This window comes from Eurosta solidaginis, chromosome 3, assembly GCF_040869045.1.
Source record: "Eurosta solidaginis isolate ZX-2024a chromosome 3, ASM4086904v1, whole genome shotgun sequence".
NCBI classification, from domain to species: Eukaryota; Metazoa; Arthropoda; class Insecta; order Diptera; family Tephritidae; genus Eurosta; species Eurosta solidaginis.
The window spans coordinates 121,338,054-121,355,294 of NC_090321.1; the positions used below are offsets into that span (position 1 = coordinate 121,338,054).

General features: G+C 32.5%; 1 protein-coding gene across 2 annotated transcripts in view; it reads left to right on the forward strand.

Annotated features, from left to right (window-relative positions):
- The window catches only part of IntS1 (integrator complex subunit 1), a 297,465-nt gene extending 288,129 nt beyond the window's left edge, over positions 1 to 9,336 (forward strand). For both annotated transcript variants that reach the window (XM_067773011.1, XM_067773012.1), the window contains one exon: positions 5,194 to 9,336. In XM_067773011.1, the coding sequence (XP_067629112.1) occupies positions 5,194 to 9,081 (3,888 nt within the window). In that variant the 3' untranslated portion in view covers positions 9,082 to 9,336. The remainder of the gene's footprint in view (positions 1 to 5,193) is intronic.
- The last annotated feature ends 7,905 nt before the right edge of the window (positions 9,337 to 17,241 follow it).

Sequence of the window (17,241 nt, forward strand, 5' to 3'; positions counted from 1 at the left end):
TCATGTGGACTACTGTGGTATCTAATTTTAATTATGCTATTCAGCTCCATTTTATATCTGGGTTTCCCAAGGACTGATGGCGGCCACCGTGGTGTGATGGTAGCGTGCTCCGCCTACCACACCGTATGCCCTGGGTTCACACCCCGGGCAAAGCAACATCGAAATTTTAGAAATAAGGTTTTTCAATTAGAAGAAAATTTTTCTAAGCGGGGTCGCCCCTAGGCAGTGTTTGGCAAGCGCTCCGGGTGTATTTCTGCCATGAAAAGCTCTCTGTGAAAACTCTCATGTCTTGCAGATGCCGTTCGGAGTCGGCATAAAACATGTAGGTCCCGTCCGGCCAATTTGTAGGGAAAATCAAGAGGAGCCGCAAATTGGAAGAGGTGTTCGCCCTTAGATCTCTTCGGAGGTTAGCGCGCCTTACATCTATTTATTTATTCCCAAGGACTGGGATATGCTTTTCGCAGATCTCATCCACCTTATATTTAAAGATTTCAAAGCAGTTGGCGACATCAACGTTGCAAAATATTGAATTCTAATCAATGGCGTCAACTGCAATATCAACCATATCGACATCCGTTCTAATGAAGCAGAAACTAATAGCTTCATCATAATGAACCGAATTAAACTCATAGAATTCGACCTTGGTATATGATGAATACCAGAAGTAGAAAAATGATCGAGACATTTAAACAAAGAAAAAATTACACTACCATGGACAAAGATTAAGTCTAAAATACGAGAAAGTCGATTTGCTTACTTAGTTGGCGCTTAACCGTTTAAACGGTTATGGCCGTCCAACAAGGCGCGCCATTCGCTCTTCGCTCTGTCAACTGGCGCCAATTGGTCAAACCAAGGCAGTTTAAATCTTTTTCCAGCGGAGTGGTGGCCGCCCTCTTCCTCTGCTTCCATTGGGTTCCGATAAAAACACTTTCTTAGCCGGAGCGTCATCTTTCATTCGCCAGCGTAGTCGCTGCGTTTTAATTCGCTGGACTATGTTGATGTCTGCGTAAAGTTCGTACAGCTCATCATTAAATTTTCTTCGATACTCGTCATCGCCAACGCGTAGAGGTCCATAAATCTCTCGAAGAACTTTTCTCTCGAACACTCCCAGAGCCGATTCGCTTCATCCGATGTTCTAATGGTCCATGCTTCTTTTTCGTTTGCCGCGAGAGGACTTTACTTTTCCATTGCCAACCTAGTCCAATGTAGCATTTATTGGCAAGAATTGGCTGGATTTCAGAGCTGACGTTGTTGTTAGTGTTAATGCTGGTTCCCAAATAAAAGAAGTCTTACTATTTCGGAATTATGGCTGCCAACAGTAGCGTGGTTGCCAAGGCGCATATACGCTGACTCTTTGCTCGATGAAACCCATCTTCACCGCTTCTGTTGTTGCTCAACAGCTCAAGGCGGCTTTAAAATCGGCGAAAAAGTGATGTGTGTCGATTCTTTTTTCCCAGATTTTTTCCTAGATTTGGCGCATTGTGAAAATCTGGTCGATGGTAGATTTACCAGGTCTGAAGCCGCACTGATAAGGTCATCAATCAGCCGATACTCGTCAATTCAATCTTTCGCACAATACTTGACAGGATCTTAGATGCGATATTAAGGAGGCTGATTCCGCGATAGTTGGCGCAGTTTGCAAGATCCATTTTCATGTGAACTGAGCAAAGTGCACTTTGATTCCAATCGTCGGGCATATGATGATGATGAATGCGCCTTACCAACTCCTCTCCACCGTATTTGAATAGTTCCGCCGGCAATCCATCAGCACGCGCGGACTTTTTTGGCAGCGTTCGTATCTACGTTCTAAAGGTTCATAGAAAGCGTCTTTCTAATCTGTCGGTGCATTGGGGTAGGTGAATGGTATATTAAATAATTTTGCTTTTATTCGGATAGCAGATTTCAGGCCGACCTTCTCTTCCAATTTACGTCGTGCTCCTCGTTGTTCTTACAAATTGATGGGACGGGACAGACTCCGAACGGGATCTGCAAGGCAGATACAGGTTAATTAAATTTATTACACTTGTTTTTTAAAAAACATCGATGGTTGAGCTAGCTGAATCAAAAAATTTAAACGTATTTTATTACACCATATTTAATTCTAATTTAATACGGGTTACTTAAATTTATTACACTTGTTTTTTTAAAATATCGAGGGTCGGGCTAGCTAGTAAGCTATGGTGTAATTTAGTACGGGTTAATTAAATTTATTACACTTGTTTTTTTAAAAAATAATAGCTTAAGTTTAAGCTATTGCACAATGCACAATCAAAAAACGAGGCCGTACTAAATTGCACAATATTTAATGCTAATTTAATATGGGTTAATTAAATTGATTGCACTTTTTTTTTTTAATATAACCCATATGCCCAATCAAACAAATTAAAACGTATTTATTTACACCATATTTAATGCTAATTTAATACGGTTAATTAAATTTATTACACTTGTATTTTAAACAATATCGAGGGCTAGCTTAAGTTGTTGCCAGCCATGTGTCTATTAATTTATTAGGATAGGAATTTTTGAATAAAATATTTTTATGAATTTTTAAGCGGGGATTACCCTTATTGCTTTAAATGTATTAAACATTTAATTGAAGCAGTTTTTAATTTATTTAATAATTCGGGAAAAACTTAAACAACGTGACATCAGGACGGACAAGGCGGCAGCTGTTTCGATTATACCTTGTAAATCTCTTCCTAGCCTTTATCATGGGAGTGGGATTTGAACCAATGTTGTCTATTTGTATGAGTTATTAAGCGGGGATTACCTTGGTAAATTGGTTTTGTATTGGTTTAAATGTATGAAAACATTTAATTGAAGCAATTTTTAATTTATAATTTATTTAAAAATTTGGGAAAAATTTAAACAATGTGACATCAGGACGGACAAGGCGCCAGCTGTTTGATTATACCTTGTAAATCTCTTAAAAGCCTTTTCTCCCGGGAGTGGGATATGAACCCGCACTAATACGATGGTTGAAGTGTTACAAACGCATTCAGCCACCTCATGCTTTAAGCCCCCATTACTGATACTTAGCATAGACTTGACTTGACTTGGCGTAAACTTGGCAACTTAGCCACGATTATACTCCACTTGGCGCATAAAATCTGGCATCATAATCAGCGTTGAAATTTATTTTTAAATAAATGTCAATTTGAATGACAAAATGTCAAAATGAAATGGAAACAAACAAATGGCATCTCAAAATGTAAACGTCACTTAGAACTTACATAGAAAATCAAAATTCAACACTTCTAAGTCAAGTTAACTTTTGAGTAATCAGTAACATGCAATGTTCATTTAACAGAACTGTAAGTGACAGTTCGCAAGCCAAGTCAAGTCTATGCTAAGTATCAGTAATGGAGCCTTTAGTTACTATAACCTTATCCCAATTGCTTTCTTTGCATATTTTCTTTATTCATAGTCCATACTTCGTATGACATGATATGGTAAAGTTATGCGTTGGTAAGGCGGTTTTCAAAGAAACTTGGTGTTGTTTTTGTTCTATTTATAGAACTACAGCGAAACCAGTGTTGTTTATTTGAATGAATGTTTAAGCGGGGATTACCCTTATTGCTTTAAATGTATGAAAACATTTAATTGAAGCAATTTTTAATTTATAATTAATTTAATAATTTTGGAAAAATTTAAACAACGCGACATCAGGACGGACAAGGCGACAGCTGTTTCGATTATACCTTGTAAATGTCTTCAAAGCCTTTTCTCCCGGGAGTGGGATTGGAACCCGCACTCCTACGATGGTTGAAGTGTTACAAACGCATTCAGCCACATCATGCCTTAGTTGTTGTAAACCTTATCCCAATTTCCTTCAATTTTAAATAAATTATAAATTAAAAATTGCTTCAGTTAAATGTTTTCATATATTTAAAGCAATAAGGGTAATCCCGCTTAAAAATTCACACAAATAGACAACATTGGTTTCGTTGTAGTTCTATAAATAAAACAAAAACAACACCAAGTACCTTTGAAAACCGCCTTACCAACGCATAACTTTACCATATGATGGACTATGAATAAAGAAAATATGCAAAGAAGGCATGACGTGGCTGAATGCGTTTGTAACACTTCAACCATCGTATTAGTGCGGGTTCATATCCCACTCCCGGGAGAAAAGGCTTTTAAGAGATTTACAAGGTATAATAGAAACAGCTGTCGCCTTGTCCGTCCTGATGTTACGTTGTTTAAAATTGTTTCCCAAATTATTAAATAAATTATAATTAAAATGTCAATTGAATATTTTCATACTTTTAAAGCAATAAGGGTAATCCCCGCTTAAAAATTCATATAAATAGACAACATTGGCTTCATTGTAGTTCTATAAGTAGAACAAAAACGACACCCAGTTTCTTTTAAAACCGAAGGCAATTGGGATAAGCTTTCCAACAACTAAGGCATGACGTGGCTGAATGCGTTTGTAACACTTCAAACATCGTAGGAGTGCGGGTTCAAATCCCACTCCCGGGAGAAAAGGCTTTGAAGAGATTTACAAGGTATAATCGAAACAGCTGTCGCCTTGTCCGTCCTGATGTCACGTTGTTTAAATTTTTTCCCAAATTATTATATAAAATATTTTTTAATTTTTCGGTTATTTTCAGTTATGAACTCCTGATCACTTAAGTCGCGTATTTTCTTTATAAAGGTGATTGCCGTGTTTCTTGTTTGCATCCAAGGTTGATTAGAATGATAGTTAATCATTCGTGATGATGCTACAGCTTTTGCATACCAATTCGTTTTTAATTTTTATCTGATTTTATTATTTCTATATATAGGAAGGCCAATTTACTTTCTTTCTCTTTTTCTACTGTGAATTAGATTTTGGGTGTTGTGCGTTAAAAGTTTTTAAAATTTCTTCCAAGTCCTTTGTCTTAATTATTGCAAATATATCGTCTACATACTTATTTATGTATTTGATATATATGTCCTTGGATTTGAGCTCGGTGATGTTGTTGTCATGTATTTTGTCTAGCACTATATCTGCTACTGCAGGTGATAGGGGGTTTCCCATAGGTATTCCGTATACTCGTTGGTAGAATTTGCCATCGTATGTGAAATAATTGTTGTCCCTCAAGCAGAATTCTAGGCAAGTTTGAAACTGTTTATTTGTTAAAGTAGTGTGTTGTTTAAGTGTTTCCCATTTTCTCATTATTCTATTTTATTTTATTTCAGCTGGTTTCCCTGGAAAAGGAACAAATTCTTCAATTAGAATCCTACTTAGCTGCTCAAACTTCACAGGCCATAATAACCGAAGATAATGCAATTTTAATATCGCAGTTGATACTTATGGATCCAATGGGGCCGGTTCGCAAAATCCCAAACAATTTTTTAGAGCAAGTAAAGAGTCTCAACAGGAGCTTGAAACTTGGTTATCTTTTATGTAGATGCCGGCGTCCAGACTTGCTTCTTGATATAATCCAGCGGCAAGGCACAACTAAATCAATGCCCTGGCTTTCTGACTTGGTACATAGTAGTGAAGGTGACTTTAGCCATCTGCCTGTGCAATGCTTGTGCGAGTTTTTGTTGTTTAACGCCAATCTAATCAGCGAAGAAAATACTAGGGACATGGAGCTGGTATCTTACTTGAGAAACCTTATAATGGAAGAGCATTCTCAAAAGAAAACCGTTTGTGAAATTTTGGATTATATATTTCGTAGATTATCTTCAACGGTTAAGGAATCTCGAAACGCTGCCATATCCGGACTTAAAATTATCTTTAAAGACAGTGATGGTCAAAATGATTGGTTGCTGAAATCAACTCCACAGATTCCCTGTTTTAACGATGCTTTATCTTTCATAATACCACAGCTGAGATCTGCTTGCCAAGTTGAAAATATGCCGGCTTTGGTAATGTCTTATATTCAATTTATTGCGGCGCATACAATTAATGATGGAGTCATAGATATGCTAGATCATGTTATTGATATGGCACAACTCATTGTAGAGCGGAGTACCATGTTTCAACACATTATACCTGCAAGCGGAGATTTATTGCTGGGATGCAGTTATGACAATCTCGCCGATTGCCGATTTCAAACGCTTAAATGTCTCTTTGTTATGTTCAATAATTACATTATTAGATTGAGGGAGCATAGAGAGCCTTATGAATGGACAGAGTACCCTGATTTACTTATGGTTCAGTTTGAAGATGGATCAGAGTTACCTTTACATTTAAATATAATTCACGCTTTTATAATATTATTGACACAATCAAGTAGTCAAATGCCTGAATCATTTCCGATTCTTGACTACTGGTTTCCTCCCGGGCGAAGGCCCCCAACAGGGTTTTTACCAAATACAATTCACGATGCTGTCCAACTATTGCCTGATTGGTTAAAATTAAAGATGATTCGCTCTTCGGTGGATCGTCTTATTGACGCTGCTTTGTTAGATTTAACTCCCGACCAAATTGTTCTGTTTGTACAAAATTTTGGAACTCCTGTTACTTCCATGTCAAAATTATTGGCTTTGTTGGACCATGCTGTGAATGAAGAAATTGATCTCGTTAAAAGTGCTATTCTTAATAAAGCATATTTAGCACAACTTATTGAAATTCAACAAAAACGTGGAGCCAAAAATGGTCACTTTACTGTAAAAGCTCTTGAGCTATATTCACATTCGCAAACAGTTCCAGATCATCCGAAACGGTCAGATATGGTACTAAACCTTCTAAATTTTCAAACAAGCTTTCAATCGAAAAGGTTTTCTGCAGCTGTTTATCGGGGAAATAAGGATATTGACGAAATAATTGGCAACATTTTAAAATGCTCGAATTACTATTATGCAATTACAAGTAGTTTTCGAAGACTAATTCATCATTTACTTGGCCGTGATATGTCTTTGCTAAAAAATTCCATGGAAATAATAAGTCATTTGAAACGAATTTGGTTGGTATTAATGCGTGTGATTGGGCGATATAAACATACAATACTACAACAAACAACAATACAAAATACGCATATCTGCACGTTATTAAGAGTTTTATTAAAAGAAAAGTGTGTAATATCAGATGACATTAACTATATTATAGCTGAACTATTTGAATGTGAATCTGTTTGCAAAAAGGAACTGAGTGGTAACCGAATAACATTCATAAATTTTAAAAGTTTGCTCAATATCGTAAATTGGAAGGAAGTTCAAACTTGTCAGTCTTCTTTAGAGTGTTTGGAAAAAAGCAAAAATAAACAGTTCGAATTAAATGCTCAAACGCTATTCGGAAAACCCGTTTGTGTATCAGAAAAGTCTAGAGTAAAATATTTATGTCATTGTGGGCTAATGGTTGATCGATTATGTGAAATAGATCCTGAGTTTAAAGATTTATGCAAACAGGGTCAATTAAGTCGGTTATTTTTGAACACAAGCTTTGATTTTCGCTTCCACATGTTGTCTCTAATATGCCACCAAACGAGTTGGGATACATTGCTTTTTACTTTAAAATCGTTAATGCAAGAAACACAACAACATATTGATTGCAGTACAGCTCTCAATTTCATCGAAGCACTTCTAAATAATCCGAAGCTATGGCAAGGAAGAGATAAGAACATAACAAAGTCTAATTTTCCAGAAGTAATGTTTTTGCTAACCGAATTCGAATTGAGTGCTTTAATTGATTTTATTTTGAGTGAAGCTGACGTGAATTCAGATTCAAAGCTAGGAAAATATGACTATAAAATATGTTCACGTATAAATCTTCTGTTCAAGGTAGCAAGTAAACGACATAAAGATATTTCAAAGTTTATAGAAAATATACTAGGGAAACCTTACCCCCAATTTTTAAAAATAAGAATTATTCACCAAATGTACCTCATACACCCAACTATACGTTTCATGTCAAATAGTTGCAATGAGCATATGACTAAAGCAACCTCTTTAAAAGGTTGCAAAGCAGATAAACTTTCAAGTTATTTAATTACTTGTCTGGGCAATTTATTTCTTAGGAAGGATTTTGAGACGCTTTCTAGTGATATTGAAATGCTAATAAGGAAATTTGCAGCAACACATCCGATATTGTTTTTACGCCAATTAGGAGTTTTATCATCTTTAATACAAGGAAGGGCTCAATTAGGTGTCCGTGTTTTGCGGGACGAGTACCATTTTCACCGGTTTATACAAATTCTTCGGGCCTTCCAACTTCTACAACCCATGTTATTTGAAGATAGCTACAAAGCTGAGTTTCATTCAGCATTGGAATGTTATTTCATTTTTTTCAAGCATCATAGTTCTGTAAAAGAGTCGTATCATATACTAATAAAATTTGTTGAACTATTGCAGTCATACATTAATTCAAATCCAGCAAGCGCGCTTCTTTACATTGAGAAATATGTCGGAATTTTAATGGAATTGTCAGTCAGATTTATTTCCATTCCATCGCTTCAACAATTAGTACAAGGAATAGCTCTTTTACAACAAAAAGGTATTAGGATTAACGAACTAAACGATGAGGAAAATAAGAATGAGGTTGACTTCGAAGAACATTCTAATAACAACGTGTTTGTTTCAACTGATACTGATTTAGCTGAAATTACTTCCATAATACAAATGGAACAAAGTGCCAAAGGAGGGGGACAATTTGCAATGTCTACACAATTTTTGAAATCCGTCACTTTATCGCAGCATTTTACAGATTTAATAACAGTAATAAGAAATTCAAGTGTAGAAGAAGCTATTTTAGGACCTTTGCAAGAAGTAGAAAGTCTTACGTCAAAAAGATTTTCATTTTTGCATGAAATTTTCGATCGACTACTTGAATTGATATTTTCGCCAAGTGCGCAAATACGTTCCAATGCGTTTATTCTTCTAGTTCGCCATTTAAAACATAATCCTGGCCGATCGGACATAAACCGGTGTACACTAAATGCATATATTCAATGTTTGAGAGACGACAATTCATCTGTAGCTACCACTGCTGTAGATAATCTAGTGGAAATGACTCTTCTTTTACAGGAGCACACCGTTGAAATACTTTCAGTAGCTTTTACACTGGGAGTTAAGTCTAAATTAAACACAAGTACACAAATAAAAAGGGTTTTACAAACACTGATGTTACAACATGGATATTAAAATTAGATAATAAACATAAATTCATATATCATAATAAAAATTCGTAATGCAATCTTGACTTTTGTGCAAGGGTTTCACTTCAAAATAACATATGTCTCATATCAATCAATTATTGGGATTTATTAAACTCATGATCAGTGCTGCTCAAATTTTTTGTATTGAAGTGCAAATCGCAATACATGTAACAAATTGTATGTACACTGAAATTTTATTTATAGTTGAAAAATAAAAATTTTAATTTTAAACGTTTAAAAAGTTTTTATTTCAAATCAGAAAATGTCGTCTGACATTTGGCCATTAAATTTAGTTTTCATGCATTGACCTTCAGATCTAGTTATATCAGAACATACTTTATAAAAAAATGAAATATGTATAAACATCAGGTGCTGTATTAAATAATCACAGACATAGGTACTAAGCCATATTTTATCCAATCTAACAAGTTCACTAAGGGCAGGTTGATATTGTAACGAATTTTGGAAAATTCCTGATTATTTAGCAGCTTTTGTCGAATCTGTAAACTGTCGGAAAAATAACCCAAATATTCAGTATAGCAAAACGTCCTTTATTTAGACTACTTTGGGAGTAGTACTTCACAATTACAGTTTTCGTGTACTTCACTAACAGCGTGTTGAAATCAAACTCTTTGCTAATTCCTCAGCATATTTCTTCAATGATAGAGATTTTTCAAGAACAAACTTCTTGGACAGCTTGAGCAATAACTTCCCCTGCCAACCAAAACTGCGTAAAAGACTGGATAATGCGCGAGTAAAAAAGGGAATAATTTTGTATAGGCAGTGTGCGGATTTTATCCATGGTGAAATGGGATATTTCGTGTACGTGTGAGTTGTCAGTCTGCAACTACTGCATACTTTTAGGTGCAAATGACAGCTTTGAACGCCAATGTGCAGTGTTGCCAGACCGTCCTTTAAAACATCCAAAAACCGTTTTCCTAATACCCAAAAAATACAAATGCTCCAAAGTTTCTATAAAAATGCTTTAAATTTTTTATGTACAAAATCTTCCATTCTTTTCATATAAATTTTATGTAATTTACATTTAAAAAAAATTTTTAATAAAATAAAATAAAATTGAAAACGATAAAAAAGTACATTAAATAAATTAAAATAAATTAAATTAAATTAAGTAAAATAAAACAAAACAAAATAAAAAATAAAAGAAAATATAATTAAAGTAATAAATAAAAATAAAATTAAATAAAATGAAATAAAATAAAGTAATATAAAATAAAATAAAGCAAAACAAAATACGATAAAGTAAAATGAAATAAAACAAAAATAAAATAAAATAAAACAAACACAGATTAAAATAAAATAAAATAAAATAAAATATGAAATGAAATAAAATGAAATGAAATAAAATAAAATGAAATGAAATGAAAAATAAAATAAAATAATATAAAATTAAATTAAATAGTGTAAACAAAAATAAAACAAGAATAGAGTAGAACAAAATACAATTTTATAAAATAAAAAAATTAAATGTTATAAAATAAAATGAAAAGAAGTGGTATGAAATTATAAAATGAAACGAAACAAAATGGAATGAAATATTATGAAACAAAATGGAATTAATAAATTTGAAATGGAAAGCAATGAAACGATATGAAATACAATGAAATGAACAAAAAAAAATAAAATGAAATAAAATGGAATGAAATGAAATGGAATGGATATGAAATAATGTGAAATAAAACAAAGTAGAATAAAATAAAATAAAATTAAATAAAACCATATGAAATCAAATTAAAAAAAATAAAATAAAATAGAATAAAATAAAACGAAATTTAAACTAAACCCAATTAAATAAAATGGAGCGAAACAAAATGAAATTGAGTGAAATGAAATTAAGATTAATTTAATTGAAACGAAAAAATATGAAACTATATAAAATTAAACGGAACGAAATTAAATGAATTCATATGTAAAAAAAAATATGGAACTATATAAAATGAAACGGAATGATATAAAATTAAATGAAAAAATAGAAATCATATGGAAACGAAAAGAAATAAAACGAAATGATATGAAACTATATGAGGTGAAACTAAAAAAAATAGATTATTAATAAGTGAAACGAAATGTAATGAAATGAATTAATTGAATTTAAATAAGATAAAACGAATAGACATGGAATTAAAGGAAATGGAACGAAATGAAATGGAAAGAAGTGAAATGAAACAGAAGAAAATTAACTGAAACAATATGAAATTAAACGGAATAAAATGAAGTGAAATTAAATGAAATACAATAAAATGAAATGATATGGAAAAGAAAAAATATAAATCATATGGAAATGAAAAGAAATAAAACGAAATGATATGAAACTATATGAAATGAAACTAAATAAAATATAATATTATGCAGTGAAACGGAATGAAATGGAACGAAATGCTTGAAATTGAATATGATAACATGAAAAGCAATGAAATTAAGTGAAGCGAAACGAAATGAATTGTAATAAAATGAAATAAAGTTCAATTAAATGAATGCAATGAAGTAAAATAGAACAAAATGAAGTAAAGTGCTATGTAGTAAATGAAATAATATGAAACTAAATAGAGCGGAACGAAACAAAATTGAGTGAAATCGAATGAAATTGAAACGAAATAAAATGACACGAAATGGTATAAAATAAAACGAAATGAATGAAATAATAGATATAAAATGGCAACGGAATAAAATTAAATAGCATGTATTATTTGAAGTATCTGGGTCTACCAATATTCCGGAATCCTTTCGTACAACGATGGGCCAACGTCCTATTATGAACAAAGAAGGAATTTGAATATATATATATGTATACATATCCGAAAACTAGATACATAGGTGAATTTTCACAAGTAAATATGTACATATGGATGCGCACTGTTTGTTGCACTCTCCTTTGTAGCATATTGCACTTATCCATTTAAAGAGCAAAAAGCACATGTATAAGCACTGCGTTATGTACACAATACACTAAATTTCACAGGTACCTACATTACATATTCTTAAAATACCCCGGAATGGTGCACGCGGAAGACAAGCTCTGCATTGTATTTCCATTAACATGCATTTTCATTGTAAAACCTGATGAAGTCGAAATCTTATTAAACGATACTTATGTAAAAAGAACTAAAGAATATTTGGAAATACATTTACCGTTATTTTCGCACGAACACTGGAATTTTTATAGAAATGAATTATCTTAATTTATTTAATAATTTGGGAAAAATTTATACAACGTGACATCATGACGGACAAAGCGACAGCTGTTTCGATTATACCTTGTAAATCTCTTCAAAGCCTTTTCTCCCGGGAGTGGGATTTGAACCCGCACTCCTACGATGGTTGAAGTGTTACAAACGCATTCAGCCACGTCATGCCATAGTTGTTGTAAAGTTTTTCCCAATTGCCTTCTTTGCATATTTTATTATTTTTACACACTCCATACTTCGTATGTAATTATGTGTTAAAGTTATGCCTGTTAGTAGGGCGGTTTCATAGAAACTAGTATTGTTGCTGTTTTTGTTCTATTTGTAGAACTACAAAGAATTAACCAATGTTGTCTATTTGTATGAGTTAAACGGGGATTGCCCGTATTGCTTTAAATGTATTAAAGCATTTATTAGAAGGAATTTTTAATCTTATAATTTATTTAATAATTTGGAAAAATTTAAACAACTTGACATCAGGACGGACAATGCGACAGCTGCTTCGATTATACCTTGTAAATCTCATCAAAGCCTTTTCTCCCGGGAGTGCGATTTGAACCCGCACTCCTACAATGGTTCAGGTGTTACAAACCCATTCAGCCACGTCATGCCTTAGTTGTAAAGTTTTTCACAATTGCCTTCTTTGTATATTTATTCTTTTTACACACTCCATACTTCTTATGTTATTATGTTTAAAGTTACGCTTGTTGGTAAGGCGGTTTCAAACAAACTAGTAGTTTTTGGTCGAAAAATTTACCCTTTCGCCATTTTCTTTGCAGGCTCGAAAATTATTTTTTTGATTATGCGTGGTGGAACTTTTTTTCCTAAGCCCAAATCCTATCGAAAAATCGATGGTGCGATATCGGTTAATAAATCGACCCAGTCTACTGTGCATACAGTGCTTGTCGCATGTTCGTGCGTTCGACTACTTGTAGGGTTTTTGTTTTATATATGTACATATGTAAATAAATTTTTTTCCATTTAATTTTAATAATTGTTTTTGTTTTTATCGGCCTATTGATAAATCATTCAAGGTTCGAATCGAGCTCAAGGCCAGAACAATAATTTTTTTCTAATGATAAATATTGTTATTTTTTAATTTTTCTAAATTTGAAAAATTGTATTTTGTTTTTGGAATAGTAAGTAGAAAATTTTTCAGACAACCTGCCATAGCTGCGCAGATAGATCCATTTCGAAGGGTGCTAAGCCTTCATCATCAGTACGCTGTAGGCATGCCGCGCTAACCATTTAGCTATACAGCGGTGGTTTGTTTGACTGGCAAATTTGCTACTTCTATTCCTTTTTACCAACTATATATATTGAGTGTTGCGCCATCTGGTGCAAATCACTGATAATGCTGGATTTTTTGTTTATTGTCAATTACTTTGTTTGACATTCCCAAGTGCTCATGGTTTGTTAACAATTGTTTTTGTTTTTATCGGCCTATTGATAAATCATTCAAGGTTCGAATCGAGCTGAAGGCCAGAACAATAATTTTTTTCTAATGATAATTATTGTTATTTTTTAATTTTTCTAAATTTGAAAAATTGTATTTTGTTTTTGGAATAGTAAGTAGAAAATTTTTCAGACAACCTGCCATAGCTGCGCAGATAGATCCATTTCGAAGGGTGCTAAGCCTTCATCATCAGTACGCTTTAGGCATGCTGCGCTAACCATTTAGCTATACAGCGGTGGTTTGTTTGACTGGCAAATTTGCTACTTCTATTCCTTTTTACCAACTATATTTATTCAGTTTTGCGCCATCTGGTGCAAATCACTGATAATGCTGGATTTTTTGTTTATTGTCAATTACTTTGTTTGACATTCCCAAGTGCTCATGGTTTATTAACAATTGTTTTTGTTTTTATCGGCCTATTGAAAAATCATTCAAGGTTCGAATCGAGCTCAAGGCCAGAACAATAATTTTTTTCTAATGATAATTATTGTTATTTTTTAATTTTTCTAAATTTGAAAAATTGTATTTTGTTTTTGGAATAGTAGTAGAAAATTTTTCAGACAACCTGCCATAGCTGCGCAGATAGATCCATTTCGAAGGGTGCTAAGCCTTCATCATCAGTACGCTTTAGGCATGCTGCGCTAACCATTTAGCTATACAACGGTGGTTTGTTTGACTGGAAAATTTGCTACTTCTATTCCTTTTTACCAACTATATTTATTCAGTGTTGCGCCATCTGGTGCAAATCACTGATAATGCTGGATTTTTTGTTTATTGTCAATTACTTTGTTTGACATTCCCAAGTGCTCATGGTTTATTAACAATTGTTTTTGTTTTTATCGGCCTATTGATAAATCATTCAAGGTTCGAATCGAGCTCAAGGCCAGAACAATAATTTTTTTCTAATGATAATTATTGTTATTTTTTAATTTTTCTAAATTTGAAAAATTGTATTTTGTTTTTGGAATAGTAAGTAGAAAATTTTTCAGACAACCTGCCATAGCTGCGCAGATAGATCCATTTCGAAGGGTGCTAAGCCTTCATCATCAGTACGCTTTAGGCATGCTGCGCTAACCATTTAGCTATACAGCGGTGGTTTGTTTGACTGGCAAATTTGCTACTTCTATTCCTTTTTACCAACTATATTTATTCAGTGTTGCGCCATCTGGTGCAAATAACTGATAATGCTGGATTTTTTGTTTATTGTCAATTACTTTGTTTGACATTCCCAAGTGCTCATGGTTTGTTAACAATTGTTTTTGTTTTTATCGGCCTATTGATAAATCATTCAAGGTTCGAATCGAGCTGAAGGCCAGAACAATAATTTTTTTCTAATGATAATTATTGTTATTTTTTAATTTTTTTAAATTTGAAAAATTGTATTTTGTTTTTGGAATAGTAAGTAGAAAATTTTTCAGACAACCTGCCATAGCTGCGCAGATAGATCCATTTCCATATGGCATGTTGTCTGGACAATTTTCTACTTACTATTCCAAAAACAAAATACAATTTTTCAAATTTAGAAAAATTAAAAAATAACAATAATTATCATTAAACAAATTATTTTTCTGGCCTTGAGCTCGAATCGAACTTTGAATCATTTATCAATAGGCCGATAAAAACAAAAACAATTGTTAATAAACCATGAGCACTTGGGAATGTCAAACAAAGTAATTGACAATAAACAAAAATTCAGCATTATCAGTGATTTGCACCAGATGGCGCAACACTGAATAAATATAGTTGGTAAAAAGGAATAGAAGTAGCAAATTTGCAGCCAAACAAACCACCGCTGTATAGCTAAATGGATAGCGCAGCATGCTTAAAGCGTACTGATGATGAAGGCTTAGCGCGCTTCGAAATGGATCTATCTGCGCAGCTATGGCAGGTTGTCTGGAAAATTTTCTACTTACGATTCCAAAAACAAAATACAATTTTTCAAATTTAGAAAAATTAAAAAATAACAATAATTATCATTAAAAAAATTATTGTTCTGGCTTTGAGCTCGAATCGAACCTTGAATCATTTCTCAATAGGCCGATAAAAACAAAAACAAGTGTTAATAAACCATGAGCACTTGGGAATGTCAAACAAAGTAATTGACAATAAACAAAAATCCGGCATTATCAGTGATTTGAACCAGATGGCGCAACACTCAATAAATATAGTTGGTAAAAAGGAATGGAAGTAGCAAATTTGCAGTCAAACAAACCACCGCTGTATAGCTAAATGGTTAGCGCAGCATGCCTAAAGCGTACTGATGATGAAGGCTTAGCACCCTTCGAAATGGATCTATCTGCGCAGCTATGGCAGGTTGTCTGGACAATTTTTTACTTACTATTCCAAAAACAAAATACAATTTTTCAAATTTAGAAAAATTTAAAAATAACAATAATTATCATTAAAAAAATTATTGTTCTGGCCTTGAGCTCGAATCGAACCTTGAATCATTTATCAATAGGCCGATAAAAACAAAAACAAATGTTTCTTGTGGTAATTTACGATTCCATAATTTGAAAAGTAATTCTTGACTTACAATGGAGTGATTTCATAAATCTTAATAATTCAGATGGTGAACGATCACCAAGTTCAGTTTTTGAAAATAATTGTTCTAATCGTTTCTCTTCACTATGAGAAAATCTTTCACATAAAATTTTTTTGATTGTATCATATTTATTGAAAAGAGGAGGAGGGTTAATAGCGTCTAAAATTTTAGATATAGTATCTCGTTGAAGAGTAACTAAAACATTTTGAAATTTTAAATTATCATCATTGATATTGTTAATTTCAAATTGTCCTTCAACAAGTAGAAACCAGGCATCGGGAGATTCTTGCCAAAATTGTGGTAATTTAATAGATTTAATATAAGAAAAATTTTTAAAGTTATTTTGTGTTGAAGTATCTTGTGTTATATTAGAGATGTTGTTTTGTGTTGTATTAATGTTAGAATTTTGAGTTGTATTGTGAGCCATGATGTTATTTGTATAGTTGTTGTTATGATTTTCAAAATTTGTAAAATTACGAGTTCGTATTGGTGAACGTTGAACCATATGAAAATAAATTCAAATCAAAAATTTGAAAGTTAGAAAATATTTAAGAATTTTTTTGGAAAGGGAGCTAACAATTTAAATAAAATATTTCTTTTTATATATAAAAAAAAAATAAGTAAATTTAAATAACTTATATAAAATTGTTTAAATATAAAAATAATCTTAAAATAAATTTGAAAATTTAAAAGGTTTAAAATAATAAAATTTTAATTTATATCATAGTTGCAAAATTTTTTATTTAATATTAAAATAAAAATTGTACTTACATAAAATTAAATTTAATAAAAAACATATTAAAATTAAAATATATGGGTGATTGATGATTGTAAAGATTTTAAGCGAATCAATTGCGGAAATACATCGTTGTTTTTGTTTATGCAATGGCCTTGTTATGCAATGGTTTTGTTGTTTTTCTATATGGGGTATTCCATCCCATT